Source organism: Aythya marila (assembly GCF_965140915.1).
Source record: "Aythya marila genome assembly, chromosome: 7".
NCBI classification, from domain to species: Eukaryota; Metazoa; Chordata; class Aves; order Anseriformes; family Anatidae; genus Aythya; species Aythya marila.
In genome coordinates this window covers 3,270,419-3,284,509 of record NC_139048.1, presented here as the reverse complement: position 1 = coordinate 3,284,509, position 14,091 = coordinate 3,270,419, and the positions used below count along the sequence as shown (strand labels likewise).

Below are 14,091 nucleotides of genomic sequence, written 5' to 3'. Positions count from 1 at the left end.
TACCTCAGCATTCAGGAGCATTCTGCAATTTATAGGATGAACTAAGACCATATCAATCAGTATTAAATGATTTGCCTAAGTTCACAGAGCCATTTGTAGTGGTGCTGTGGAATGAACCTAGTTACGGCCGCTCTCTACCTCCTGCTGCAAGAAATGAACATGACTGCAAATCAAGGAGAAAATGAATCACAAAATGATTCCCTCATTGTTCAGTTCTCCATTTCAGGAAAGAATAGACACAGATTGGCACTGTATAAAGTTCCCCCAAATCCAGCTATAATCACAGGCAACTTTTACTGCAGTCTGACAAGCAGATCTCCTGGTTCCTGGACTCACCCTGGCCCCAGAGGGTGATGCACTGCTGCTCGTGGGTCTGGCAGATGCCGTTGTAGCAGTAGCCGTCCACCCCGTGGCACGCGTGCCCGTCGTGCAGGTACACATTAGCTGGGCAGTGAGGGCTGGCTCCCGTGCAAAACTCTGGCAGATCGCAGGAATTACTTGACTCTCTGCAAGAAATCCCCGCTGGTTTTAACTGCAAAACAAACAAAACCTTAACTGCTGTCGTTCCAATCAATAAGCGTTATGCAGCGGTGTAACCCTTGCAGCACACAGCTTTTTTTTTTCCACTGGCTCTGCACCAACTGACTGCAGTGGACAGCATAAGGATTACGCCACTCTTTAAATGTATTTATTTGATCCGTGTTGCAAAGTTGCTCAGGTCAGAAGGTAAATCCAGCATCTTGTTAGTTTTCAAATAGGAACAAAATTTTTCAATGCACCTCCTGCAACCATTCCTAAACACACAGATGCTGAAATATTTTGGGGCTGTAATGCAAAGGATGCTCCTTAGTGCTGATGGGAAGTCAGACCAGAAACCTTGCCATCCACACAGCACCAATCCCAGGTGATTGCTCTGTGCTGGGGCCAGGTGTGACAACACCACAGTGACCAGGGCAGCCAGATGACCACAGAACATCTCCAGCTCCAGCTGGAGCAGTCACTCACAGGGTCACCACCCCACCTGATGCTGGTTTCACTCCCTGAGAGCTTCCCTGATAGCTCAGGGAAATGTTGCTCTCTCACAGGCTTCAAGATCTTCTTCAACTTAACAATACCACCAGTCCAAAAAACTACTCCTCTCCTGTCCCAATTTCTCTAGATAACTCTGTTGTTCAGAGGTGAAGGCAACTAGGGAATGTTAAAAAAATCCCAGTCTGAACATTCACACATCACCAGCAACAAGAGACAGGTGTGCTCTGGGAGCACCATTGAACTTTAACTGCATCACCAGTGTTTTTGGTGAAAAGCAAAAACACATGAAGGTAATCCTCCCTAGGAAAATGCTGCAGCAGGTTGATGCTGTCCTGACAGCTTGCAGGTCTGAGCTTTTAGGCAGATGGTTGCCACAGACACAATGGAAACTTGCTGAATGCTTTATTAGCCCATATGCAAGAGTTGGTGTGAGAATTTGAGAAGGTAAATGCCTGCAGCAAGTTGGCTTTTTATAGTACATTAGGAGTCCACAAGAGCTGATGTTCAGCCATTAAAAATATATATGCTGTTGACAGAATTAATATTTCAAGAGTCTTCCCATAAAAAGAGGGTCCATCATTTAACGACTGCTTGCCACAGCACAACATCCACATAAGCATGAAAAACAGTCAAGTATACAAGTTCATGAAAAGGAAGAGGTTTTGCATGAACAAATGAAATGGCTACAAATAGCACAGGCACTGTTAAAGAAGTCTGCCCTTTCAGTAACTGTTAGAGTTTGATTCTTTTTTTAATTGCTCACAAGAAATGCAAGGGTCTTAATGCTGCTAATTTGGGTCTGTGTTCTTGCTTACTCGTCTGCTGTTGAGAAGATTATGGAAGTGTGCCCACCCCACACAAACAAGAAAGATTTCCGTCAGTTCACCTTGCAGTCTTCACAGCAAAGTCCATGTGCACACACTGCTCCTGGTCTCAGAGTACAGGTAGTTGCATTACAGCACGGGTTTGTACATTCCTAGACGGGGGATAAATTAAAAGCAGACAATTTTCAATCACAAAGAGCTGTAAATCAAGAGAGGCTGACTTTCTCAAAGAGGTGCTATAGCCCTGCCAAGAAAAGCTAGGCATGAATTAATGAATTATGTATGAAATTCGACAACTTGATCCAAACAGTCTTGTCTGTCCTTCCTTCCTACAACTGCAGTAATTGTAGTAAAACCAGAGAAGCCACTGAGGAAAGCTGGTTTATTCTAGCCAGGGGTCTAGTGCCAAACAGCACGAACAACTCAAGTGTGCTGCTACCTATCCTGACACAACAGTATGGTGTTTTATTTCCACTAAGTTCAGTGGAATTAATCACCTTCTGTGGAATTCACCACAGCTGAGGATCCCGGACCTGTGCCCCAGGTACTGAGCATCACCACTGCAGCTCTCTGTTTTGTGATAGATGCTTACCAAATTTCTGTCTTGCATAGAGTCTGCTGCCTGCTGCAAAGAAAGATGATGACACCATTCCATATAATCTTTTCTTGGGGTATTCCAGTAATAGAGCTTTGCGAAGAGCATGAATTGCATTATTACTAACTGATACATCCCAATTTCACACTCATGGATTAGATGGCTGCACATGGGCTTTTACAAACTTTATTCTCAGTAGAATGAGCTGTTAAGAAGTTTCAGAAAATAATGGAGTTGTTTTTTCCGAGATTATACTCACAAGCTGCAAGTTACATCAGCTACACTGGAATCTCAGCTCTCTAACAAAAATAGCAGCAGATAAAATTGCTCTTCAGCTGTGTTAAGTCAGTTTGACTTAACAAGGGATCACTAACAATACAGGGAACACAGGAAAAATAAGTGGGTTAGAATGATGTTCACAGCCTCTTGCTACCTTATTGGCTTTTGTAAAGCTTTCCAGCTGGAAGATAGGGCTGCCATTGCACTCGCAGATGAGCAAAATGATTCTCCGAATTTCACTGTTTTCTGCCTGAATATACAAAGATAACTGTGCTGCTCTGAAGCAGCAGAACAACTTCCTGCACCTATTTTTGATCATACTGGAAGGCAGCAGGCTACACAAATATTTCTGCACAGCTGCTGTATTTAAGAAGTAACATTCCTCTGCACAGAAGAAGATCTTATAAATTCATCTCAATAGCAACCTGAGAAAAGCAGAGTGAAGGAAAGCGATGTCAATCCAATTAACATACTTCTGAAACTGTCAGCTCCTATACCCCATCATCAGGCCATCCACAAAGCAACCCAAGGAAAGCAATTGGCATTCCACAGGCAGCGTGGGACAAAGACACAGCTCCCTGAATGATGTTGCTGCAGCCTTTCAAATTTCCAATTGCTCACTCACTTATTACTCATTGCAGGGAATGAGCTTGGTAAATAGTTTTTGTGCCTGGGCTATTAAATTGTCAGGAATGGTTTTAACATAAACAAACAGGCAAGCAAAGAGAAAAGGCTCACAAGGTTTTTGGAGGCTGGAAGAGAGATGGGAGGCAGCCACCTGAAACTACCGCCCTGTCGTAGTTTATTATTATTAGTCATTGCTAGCTACAACAGCAATGATGGGAGGTGGGTTTCTTGGTGTAGATCTCCTGGGTTTATCAGAGTGTCTTAAACAGACTAATGCAATAATTATTCTGGCATCACCTACATGACACCTTGTTTTCACTCCCACTTTCCTTAGAATACAAGATAGACCACACCTCACCCATCTAACCTTGCTACACCCTGACAGCAGCCAGCAGAAAATGCTTGCAGACAAGAATATGAACACAGATATGTGATACTTTCCTCATCTCCTGGGTTCCTTGGATCCATATGCATTTAAGCACCTGCAACATTTGGTGGAAAGGAACTCACAAGTAAGTTACACAGTCTGGGGAGCAGCTCCTTCTGCTTGTTTGAAACCTGCCATTTGCTAACTTCATTTGCACAGTTCTTGCCGGGGGCAATTGCTCCCTATTCACTCCTTTCCAATTCACTCATGATTTTATCAGCTTCTGTCACTATTTCCTTCATTTTCTACTTTTCCAGGCAGAATGCCTCCAAAAGTTTAAACAACCTTGGTTGTTTTTCTTTCAGCCTTTTTTCATTCTGCTTTACCCTTATTGAGACCAGGGAGAGGTAGGAAAAAGCTGCACATGCTGTCTCAGACACATTATGAAGCAGATTTATAGTGGCTTTCTGGTCCTTTTCTTTTAAATTTTTGTTTGTTTGGTTGGTTGGTTGTTTTTTCCTATTTCCTTCCAAGTAATTTCTAACAGCCTATTTACCTTTTTGACTACCCTTGAGCACTGAGCTGACATTTTCATAACACTATTTATTGCAGTAAGAAGTCTTGCTCCTCTATGGTCAGAGTCAGCTCAGAGTCCATCATCCTATCTGTGATGTTTGGAACATGCCTCACTCTGCACGCGATCCCATTTTTCACCTTAATGCCCAGTCAAGCTATCTCAGAAGGTTCTTCTCTAGTTCTTCATAGCCAGCTTTCATCTCTACAGGCCTAGCTAATACCATCAGCAAGTTCAAGACTATTCCTCTTCTCAGGCTGTTTATGAATATGCTGAACTGTGTAGTCTTCCAGGACACATCTCACAGATAATGTCACTGTAGATCTTCCACTGCCATACTTGACTATTTACATTTGCCCTATATTTCGTGTCTTTTAACACAGTTTTTGTCTGTGCAATATTCATTCATCCTATAGCCGTGTAGTCTTCTAAAGAGGCTTTGGTCTAAAGCTCCTTTGAAACAGGCTGATATAACTGGATCTTCCCTTTCCACCTACTTGCTAAATCCTGCAGAGCTCAGTGATAAGTTTGTAAAGCAGGTCGTCCTGGCACAAAAGCAGGACTCAGAACAGTCCCTGGCATGCCACAGCTACTCAGGCAGTAGCTCTTTATTACATTTGCCAGTAATTTGTTTGGAACTGAGTTCTCATTTACCAATTTGTGGTATTCTGATCTTCCTTGTAGCCTGTTATAAAATTGGCCACATTTGTCACCTTCCAGTTCTTATGGACCAAAGGTACAAGGGTGTTTTTTTGTTATTGTTTGTTTGCTTTTTTTTTTTGCCCCCCCCTTTTTTTTTTTTTTTTTTTTTTTGCCTTTTTCTGTCTTTGTACGTATAATCCACATTAACCCTTCTTCCTGTACAGCTGACATTGGACAGCATATTGGACATTAAAATACAATCCCAAATTAGGCTAAACTGGTAATATCATCCTTGGTTGGGAGTTATACTCTTGGCCTGGTGGTGAGCACACCAGCTTCCATTATACTCAAGAAGCTGACCAGCATCTGATGCATATGAGACCATGATGTGTGAAGGTAACCAAACAGTCCCTACTGCATCACTGTGTCCGGGGTTGTCTGAAGGGTGGGAGGTGTACCATAGCCCTTATGAATCCATTGCTGTCCTGCTGATAAGGAATGTCACTGATGATCTCAGCATGGAGCTGATGTTTTAGCTGGGGGACAGAGCAGAGCTGTTTTTCCTTGGCAAGTAACACAGAGAATTCTTCAACGCCTCATCGAAATTCTGAGGGTAAAAGATTCTTGAGTAAAGGAGAAATGTCCTTACCCACCATCTACATCTATATATTCAGACAGATACTTAATTCTGATCAATGATATAATACAACTAGCACATGTTATTGCACAGCTTTCCATGCCATAAAGTACTGCACCACTATTGACAAAACTCAGCTGGTCTAAATGACTGGACAGTGAATTGCTAACTACTCTAATATATATATATATGTGTGTATATATTTATGTATGTATTTGGTACCACTTGGATTATAGCAGTAAAATCCAAACTAATTTAATTGGACCCAAGGTGCATTTTAGCAACATAATTAAAAAAGAAAAACATAGAAAGAAGAGGCAAATCAAGTCAGTGCTTGCTGATGTTAAGTGGCTTTGACTTGAAAAGGTATTGCTATCATTCAAAAGTGAAAATGAGAAAGATAACTGGGTTAGAAAGACATTTGCAAGCTGCTTGCACTCTATTGACTTTAAACTAGAAGATAAGCCTGCTTCCTCCAACCTTGTTACCCTGAAGAATGAGTGAACTGTCAGGAAATCCTTATGGCTTGTGTAAATCCAATACACTGTATAGACAGGATACAGCAATATCTCAGTGTTTTAACTGCCCCGATCTATTTTGTCTGCAGAGCTGTATTTATCACAGGAAACAAATCCCTCATCTGCTGATGTCTTTAATTCAGATAATCTGGGAGAATTTCAATACAGCCAATGAACATGGGGAGCCAAAGGGATAAGAATGTATGCTCGGATATTATTTGACCCCCAGGTTTTGCCTATCTCCTCCTGATCTGAGCAGTCCTCTGACACATTCTCTAAACTAAACGAAATGATTGTTGAAGTAGTAGTAATCTTTCTGGGAGTCAGTAAAGGCTATTTTTGTTAGCAGGGTAATTGGCTAACAGCAAAAAAAATCTCATAGCAAAAGAGGGAAAGGTGTTGTACGTAAAACCTGAAACTGGCTGCAACAAAATAGATACCTAAGCAGTATCAATTCAGTAGGTTCTCATAGATGGAAGAGAACTTTCAGTTAATGTGTGGTATCCTGAGAAATCTAAGTGATGTTAAGAAATTTATTTTGGGTTTCGGTTATTAGCTTGTTTGTACAGGCATCTCTGTTGTTAGGACCGTGATACACATGGCTGGTCTGTTGGATGAACCACGAGAGATTTTGTTCCTTAATGGCAAACTGAGCACATGTTTAACTAATGCTTTGCAATTTCAGCAACCCAAATGCAAGGCAAGCAGAAACCCCGCATTTCTGAGGACTCTGAGGCTTAAGCTGATAAGATAGGAGCAGAGAAGAGGAAGTTCTGCTTTACACCAAACATGCCAAACCAACTCTGGAACTTCTCTACTGTTAAAACCCAGCAGATAGGAGGTGAGTAGTAATTCACAGGTGGTGTCTTACATCAGGCTCCCCACAGTCGCACTCCTCTCCATCTTCCACGTAGCCATTCCCACACTTCTGTCCACCAAAGGACTCCTTGACTTCAGGCAAGTTAAACAGACACATTCCCACTCCTTTCTCCAGGCTGTTTTCCAGGTCCTTTCTGCTGCAGCTACTGAATACCATGGGAAATGGGTAGCTGGAAGAAAAATTCATGAAAAAAAAAAAATCATTATCAGATGAAAACATCTCTCTCCCGTCACACTGCTGACCTTTAAGCACACCTGTGCACGAATAAGAAGGCTGTGTTCAATTTTTTACCCTTTAACACTAGATTGAGATATAGCAATTCACTGTGAAATTGTGCCAAAAATGTTTATTACAATTTCTGATGACGAGCAAGGAAATTTCCATCATTTGCATTTAAAGTTGTAACTGCTGGTAAAGACTGGAAGCACTCGTACTTAGATTTCCTTCTCCCCCTTCTGTGCAGGTAATTACAGAGCAAATTTTGATCCTGACCCTAAAGAAATGCTAGGCTTGCAGGGAGGATTCTAACATTCAGCGGACTGCAAAACATCCTAAAAAGTCTTGGAAAATGTAGCCTCAAATGACAAATTCATTCACTCTCTGCGGAGTGGCAAACTTCCCGCATGTTTTTAGAGAAAGAGAGAGAGAAAGAAACAACACGTTAATTGGTGAGAACCTGCTTCTACAGTTCACCAAAGTTGAGCTTGGGAATTGAATGATTAAACCAAATGCAGTTCTTCTTTGAAATCTGGCTGACTATAAAGACACTACTGAAAATGCCCATGTTTTGAATTCATATTGATGAGAGCAGAATTTGGCCCTGCTGTGCAGGCACCGAGGGTCTCTATTTAATTTTGGAAAATGCATGGACAGTTAGTGAAATGATCCAGTGGAGTACAAATGTCACCAGATAATCTGTGTTTTTTGATGGAGGACGTAATTCCATTCTCATTAATGAACATTTGCAGTTTGACTCAAAGAAATGAGACAAATGACACCTGGGTCTGGCCATCAGAGTTATATCCTACAGAAGTCTGCTGTGCCCTCTCTGCACTGAGATGAACACACAATTACATTGAATCTGGATTACAACCAAGCAGAAAAACAGCTTTCAAGCTGCCTTATCTCCCCTAAGACCCAGGACCTTCTTTACTGCTGCTCCACAGTCAAGGGGTAATTTAACATTACAGCAGCACAGGGAGACAACCTGATAATGACTGGACTTTATTCACTAAACGCTTTGTATCAATCATGTATTATTAGGGACAGGGCATAATCCTTGCCAACAAGCAAGATAATAGATGGAAGTTCTGCACTGCTGAGCTTCAGACTTCGATGAATCAACTGTTATTTCTAATATTCTGAAATGAAAAGCTTGCTTTGTGGATGATAATACCTACTGCTATCAAAAATGGATAATTTCTATTTAAATAAAAAGAAATGCTTGACAATTGCAGATGTGATATAACTTCCCATGCTTAGGATTAGCTAATTAGGATCTTGTAGAAAGGTTAGGGGTACTCTACAGAACAGAATTAATTTTATGCCCTCTTAAAATTACCTTTTTGCAGATTATTCTGCAGTAATACAGCCAGCTTGTTGGTAAATGACATAAACATGACTCTTAAGAAGAAAATAATTTTCATGTACCACTACAAGGCTTGTCTAGTTAAACTAAACAGTTCTGTGGTTCACTGACATATGACTTCAGAAAGTTAATAGGCCTCTTCACTTAAGAAGCTGATTTCTGGAAAATGTTAATGTTTAGGCAAAATGACAGAGTCTAAGATAAACAAATTTCAGAATAGCATGAGGTAGGAGTCAGGCTTCTAGCTGCAGCTCCGGGCTCAAGAGGAAATGGAAGGTACTGAGAGTAATGAAACAGAAAATAAAGGCACTTGGGAAAACTTCTACTGACCTTTTTATATTAAGCAAATGGAGATGATCTTAACTGAACACCACAAGTTCCTGTCCCACTCTTAGTTTGATTGGAAAAAAGGCACAAAGTTTTGTGTGCATGACTATGATCAAGTAGGTAGATGTCAAACACTTCTATCAAACAACCTCAAGAACCACAGATACATCTGAGTGATAAATCCTCTACAAAATATATGAGTGCTTGATCAGAATTGATCCTCGTATCAAAGTGTGAATAAATGAATATTGCATCATCCAGGCAAGATCCTTCACTTCAGTGACACAGATTTACTTTGATATCCACTGAGAGGATAGTCATACAGTCGCAGGGAGTCATACAGACCTTACACAGTCTGAAATCAATTCAGGAATACAAATAATGCATTTTTCCCTGTGCCAGATGTCTGAGCCACATGCAGTCCATAAGAACAGCTTGCCAGTCAAAACCATCAGTATTTTAAGGGCTGTTCCTTTGTATCCATGAATGCTCAGGGTCATTTGCATGAATGTGAGATGTGTCTGTCCATCACTGGGAGAACAGAATCCTTACTCTTTACCAGAGGTGAAATAATGTCATTGTTAATGAATGAGGTTTCTGTTTCCCCCCCAAAGGAACTTCAAGCTGTTTCCTATTTTGAACTAAGAGATCCATTCATCTTCTGGCTTTTCCTGCTCTTGACGCTGATTTCCTCAGCTGACATCAGTGCAGCACATGTTATTTGATGAAATTTTCTGAAAATATTTTTTCTTTACCAAGTAAGCCCAAAATAAAGCAAAGTAAAAACGAAGAAAAACACAACAAATGGAAACAGAGAGCACCTGAAGGATAACCACACATACGAGAGAAGATACCACATCAATTGATGTCAGTTGGTATATTGGAAGCATAACTGATCATTAGTATCATGCATGTTGTTAAAAGGAATCTAGAGCCTGTGAAAAATCATGACTAGTCATGTGAACGATAGTCATCCTCTAAAAAGTTTCAGCACACTACCCTGTGAATAAGCTTCAGTCCTCACCTGGAAGGATTTCCTTTGTGTGGGAAAACATCATGGAGTCTCTTCAGTAAAGTCAATCCTTGACCTGCCTCTAAGATTTCAATATCATGATCAGCGATATTTGTGTTTTCTGTGGTACCCCAGGCACTTATCCTTTTGGAATAACCCTCAGATACCACTTTAGTCCAACCTAATTCCTATTCTAGCATGCTGAATAGCCCACACATTTGCTACACTCTTTGAATCTGTAAATTTAATACACAATAGATCATTTAGTTGAACCATTCTTGCTCTGGGTACAACTCTGCAGAACTCAAATTGTGCCTGGCACTACATCAGTCTCTTCAGTGGGTTTACAGCAAGGAAAGTAATTTCAGAGTTTTTCTACCCCTCTTGAATCCACAGCATTCCTCTATGTCTCCTTAGTGCTTAAAAGATGCATGTAATCTCAAGCAATGACTATCCTAGTTCCCAGCAAAAATAGCTTTGACTGCTCCTGCAAATGAGAGATTCACAGTAGTAAGATGATGGCTGGTAATTGATTCCTTTATAAACAGAGTCTGGTCTTGTCCCATTCATTTATATTTCAAGCACTCAAGCCATTCAAATGCCAGTTTCCTCTATCTACTTTTGCATTTAGCCTGTATTAGATGGCTCCTTTCATTAACTAAGTGAAGTGGCATCATCATGGGAAGTGTCAAGTCCCTTTTAAGAAAAGAGAATTCTTTGTCTGTACTAGCACTGCATTGCCCAGCATAGTTTCTTTTTTGCATGAACTATAAAAGTTCATCTCCATCATCTCCATTTCAGAGGCATTTCCCCTCCTAATGCACTGAAGAGTAAGAGAATACATGGACAGAAAAAGTCAGAATCACTGCCTCAGAAAATTACAGTTTTTAGAGATAAGACAGCCAAGGTATTCAGGAGAAAGCGAGTGGCTGCTGATTGATGCATGGTAACACAGCAGATCAGCTATAGCCCTAGCACAGATCTTGCTGCTGAGCAGCATTTGCCTTTTCTGTCTTTTTCATCCAATGCTCAGCTGGAAAATGCCTGGAGGGGCACTGAGATGGGCTGCAGGAGATCCCTGCTCTATTCTAAGCCCCACCACTGAACTGCAGTGATACCTTGGGAAAGCCATCGGAAGTGAAACTCCCTTCGTTCTAAACTTGTAGATGTCTAGCTGCATCTTTAGGTTCCTGAACATTGAGTACCTTGGGTCTGCCTCCTCCATGTTCCTTCACCATAAAACATAAGGCTCCCTTTGAAACACATTTCGCTGTTTCTCAAGAAGAACCACTGAAGCGGTATCCCCATCAATACTTCTGGCAGTTCTCTGCATATTGCATAGGATGATAAACTGCTGATTCACAGTATCTTGGAAATGAATATTATGATTATTTTGAATTTTGCTATCTAATCTCAGATTTTTTCTTACTCAAGAACTGTAAGACATTCATAAAGTAACTGACATTATCTCCAAAAGGTTGGTATATGTACACACACACATTATATAAATACATACCTTATATATCTATTTATAGGGTTCATTTATTCCAGTTCATATCACAACCTGATTATTCAGCATTACAGCAATGTTTATACAGAGCCTTTTACCCAAGGCCCTGAAGTGTTTTACAATTATTCACTCAATTAAAATGCACAACAGCCCCAAAGAGCTCTACTAAGTACCACCAGGCCTTCTTCCCTGAGGTAATATGATAATTGGAGATTATATTAATTTTAAAAGGGCATTTTGATTTTCCACCACTTACTTATTGAAACAACTGTTGACTAGCTAATTTCCAAAGGTGCAGAAAATGGGACCTGGATTTGTCCAGAATGCTAAAAAAATCAAGCTTGATATGCCATATTTAGAAACAGCTCAGGCACCAGCAATTTTTTATTTTATTTTTTAAGAGCATGAAGGTGTTATTAACAAACCCTGAGCCCTGAGCAGTTAGAAATTTCACTAATTAAGCAAGTGAATTTCCAACACTTTCCATGAAAACTCTTGTCCAAACTGAACATCTGTGTCTCGTAGTGTCTGTCTTGACCCCAGGACCCTTTCAGATCCACAGTTACACTGACCTGTTTTTTTTTTTTTTTTTTTTTTTTTTTATCTTTTTGTAGGTTTTTTGTTTGTTTGTTGCTTTTTCTTTTTTTTTTTTTCTTTTTTTTTTTTTTCTTTCCCAAGTGAGGGACTAAGCCAAGAGCACCATTCAACAGCATTGTCTTTAACTCAAGAGGTGCCTGAGATAAGCAGCTGCCTTCACTGCCACCCTTTCCTATAGAACCTCACCACAGAAGTACAGGCTCTGACATTCAGTTGGGAATCCTGGAGCTCCTGCCCCACTGAATGGGGGACTGAAAACAACATCAAGGTTTCCATGTCAAAATAAATAAAAAAAATAAAAATAAAAATTATATATATCTATATATATATATATACACATTTATATGTTAGGGTAGCCTACATGTAAAGACACTTGCTTGGAAGGAAAGCTCAGGGTGTTAGTGCTATGCTCTAAATTGCCTATTATTTTTATCCAAATAATATTCAATGTAAAAATTTGTCAGTAGTATCTGGAGAAAAGAAACCAAGAGCCTACTTGCTCTTTGGAATACCTTCTAAAGCGGACTATAACCATATTTGGTTTTACTTAGTTTCTTAGACTTAATTAGTCTCCAAAACTATTGATTTATGGCTGCACAGTAGCTCACTTTCAACTGGAGAGGAAGAGAGCAACTCAGATCCTTGTTTTGGAGGTAGAAGAAAGAAGTATGAGCTCCCTCTTCATAGATTCCTAGAATTATTAATGTTGGAAAAAACCTCCAAGGTCATCTCCTCCAACCATACTCCTACCACCAATGTCACCCACTAAACCATGTCCCTAAACACCATGTCCAACCTTTCCTTAAACACCCCCAGGGAGAGTGACCTCCCTGGGCAACCCATCCCAACACCTGACTGCTCTTTCTGAGAAGAAATTTCCCCTATTTTCCAACTTTTCACACCTCACAGAATTACTTAAACATGAATGTGTAGATTTTCAGTTGAAAATCCCCATCTTATATAGGAACCTAAGCCCAACTTTTAAAACTTGAAAAATCGAGAGAATTTTGCTTTTGTTCATTGAAGTATATATGATTTTTTATAGACAAATTGCCAGCAGCAGAGACAATAACACAACGGTAACACCCTAGAATGTAGAAACTCAAGTGAAATGAGTGTTTTTAGACCCACTGAGGTGTTGATTTCAAAGAACCATGACAATTTACCCACCTCCTCTAACTCCTTATCTAATTGACATAATTCTTTCTCACAAAAAGATATCCCCCTTGGTTTTAACCTCCTAGACATTATTACTGCTCTCCATCCCTTGAAAATAACTTTTATTCTGCTCTCCTAAGAGATATGAGCCTAGCAGAACAAAACTGAATTTGCTATTAGATGACATTTTTAGAAACTTCAGCTGTTCTATACAGTGTCTTATGTTAATGAATTAGTAATCATAGAGAACCTCACAGAGTAGGGTATTGAGCAGGAGATAAATCCAGTTCTCTTTGATATTGAAATAGGTTTTCAAATACTATAGATCTCTCAGTCTATAAAGTTCTGTCATTGCACATTACTTCATACACCTCAGGTTTTAATAGCAACTGTTTAAAATTAGGCAACCTCCATAGCATGGAGGGTTTGTTAATCTATAATTTAAACAATGGCTTCATTTGTAAGTAGTTTTGGGGGAGACAGACAGTTTTAAAGTAGATCTCACAAGCACAATAAAGTAAAAGGAGATCCTAAAAGTAGCTGCAGATTTCTTCTCACCCAAAGGTTTTACATACAGCAGATTTGTTTTTTTTTTTGTTTGTTTTTTTTTTTTTTTTAAACATATATATTAAGTATTGAAGTGGGAAGTTGCTTCAAAAGCATCTAGGTGTCTGGCAACTCATACTTATTTTTCTAGCCTATTTTTCACTCTTGCTCCTCCGTTATAGTTTTAATCCCTAAAGCATCAATAAAGTAGAGCACAGAATTGGGCCATGTAGTTATACATGACATCAAAGCTCTTGCTGTCTGAGTTCATGGTCAGTGATTTAAAAGCAAGCCTAGATTTCTCCCACAGTTTTGTCATGTTCACTACATGGCAGCATTTATACTTCCAATAAATAACTGTGAATGCCACACTAGTGA

At 39.9% G+C, this 14,091-nt stretch overlaps 1 protein-coding gene across 1 annotated transcript in view; it reads right to left on the bottom strand.

The window, feature by feature from the left end:
* The window catches only part of ADAM12 (ADAM metallopeptidase domain 12), a gene marked incomplete at its 5' end in the record, with an annotated part of 181,815 nt that overhangs the window by 26,193 nt on the left and 141,531 nt on the right, over positions 1 to 14,091 (bottom strand). Inside the window, 3 exons of the mRNA XM_082764323.1 lie at positions 337 to 532; positions 1,919 to 2,008; positions 6,967 to 7,144. Of these exons, the coding sequence (XP_082620449.1) occupies positions 337 to 532; positions 1,919 to 2,008; positions 6,967 to 7,144 (464 nt within the window). The remainder of the gene's footprint in view (positions 1 to 336; positions 533 to 1,918; positions 2,009 to 6,966; positions 7,145 to 14,091) is intronic.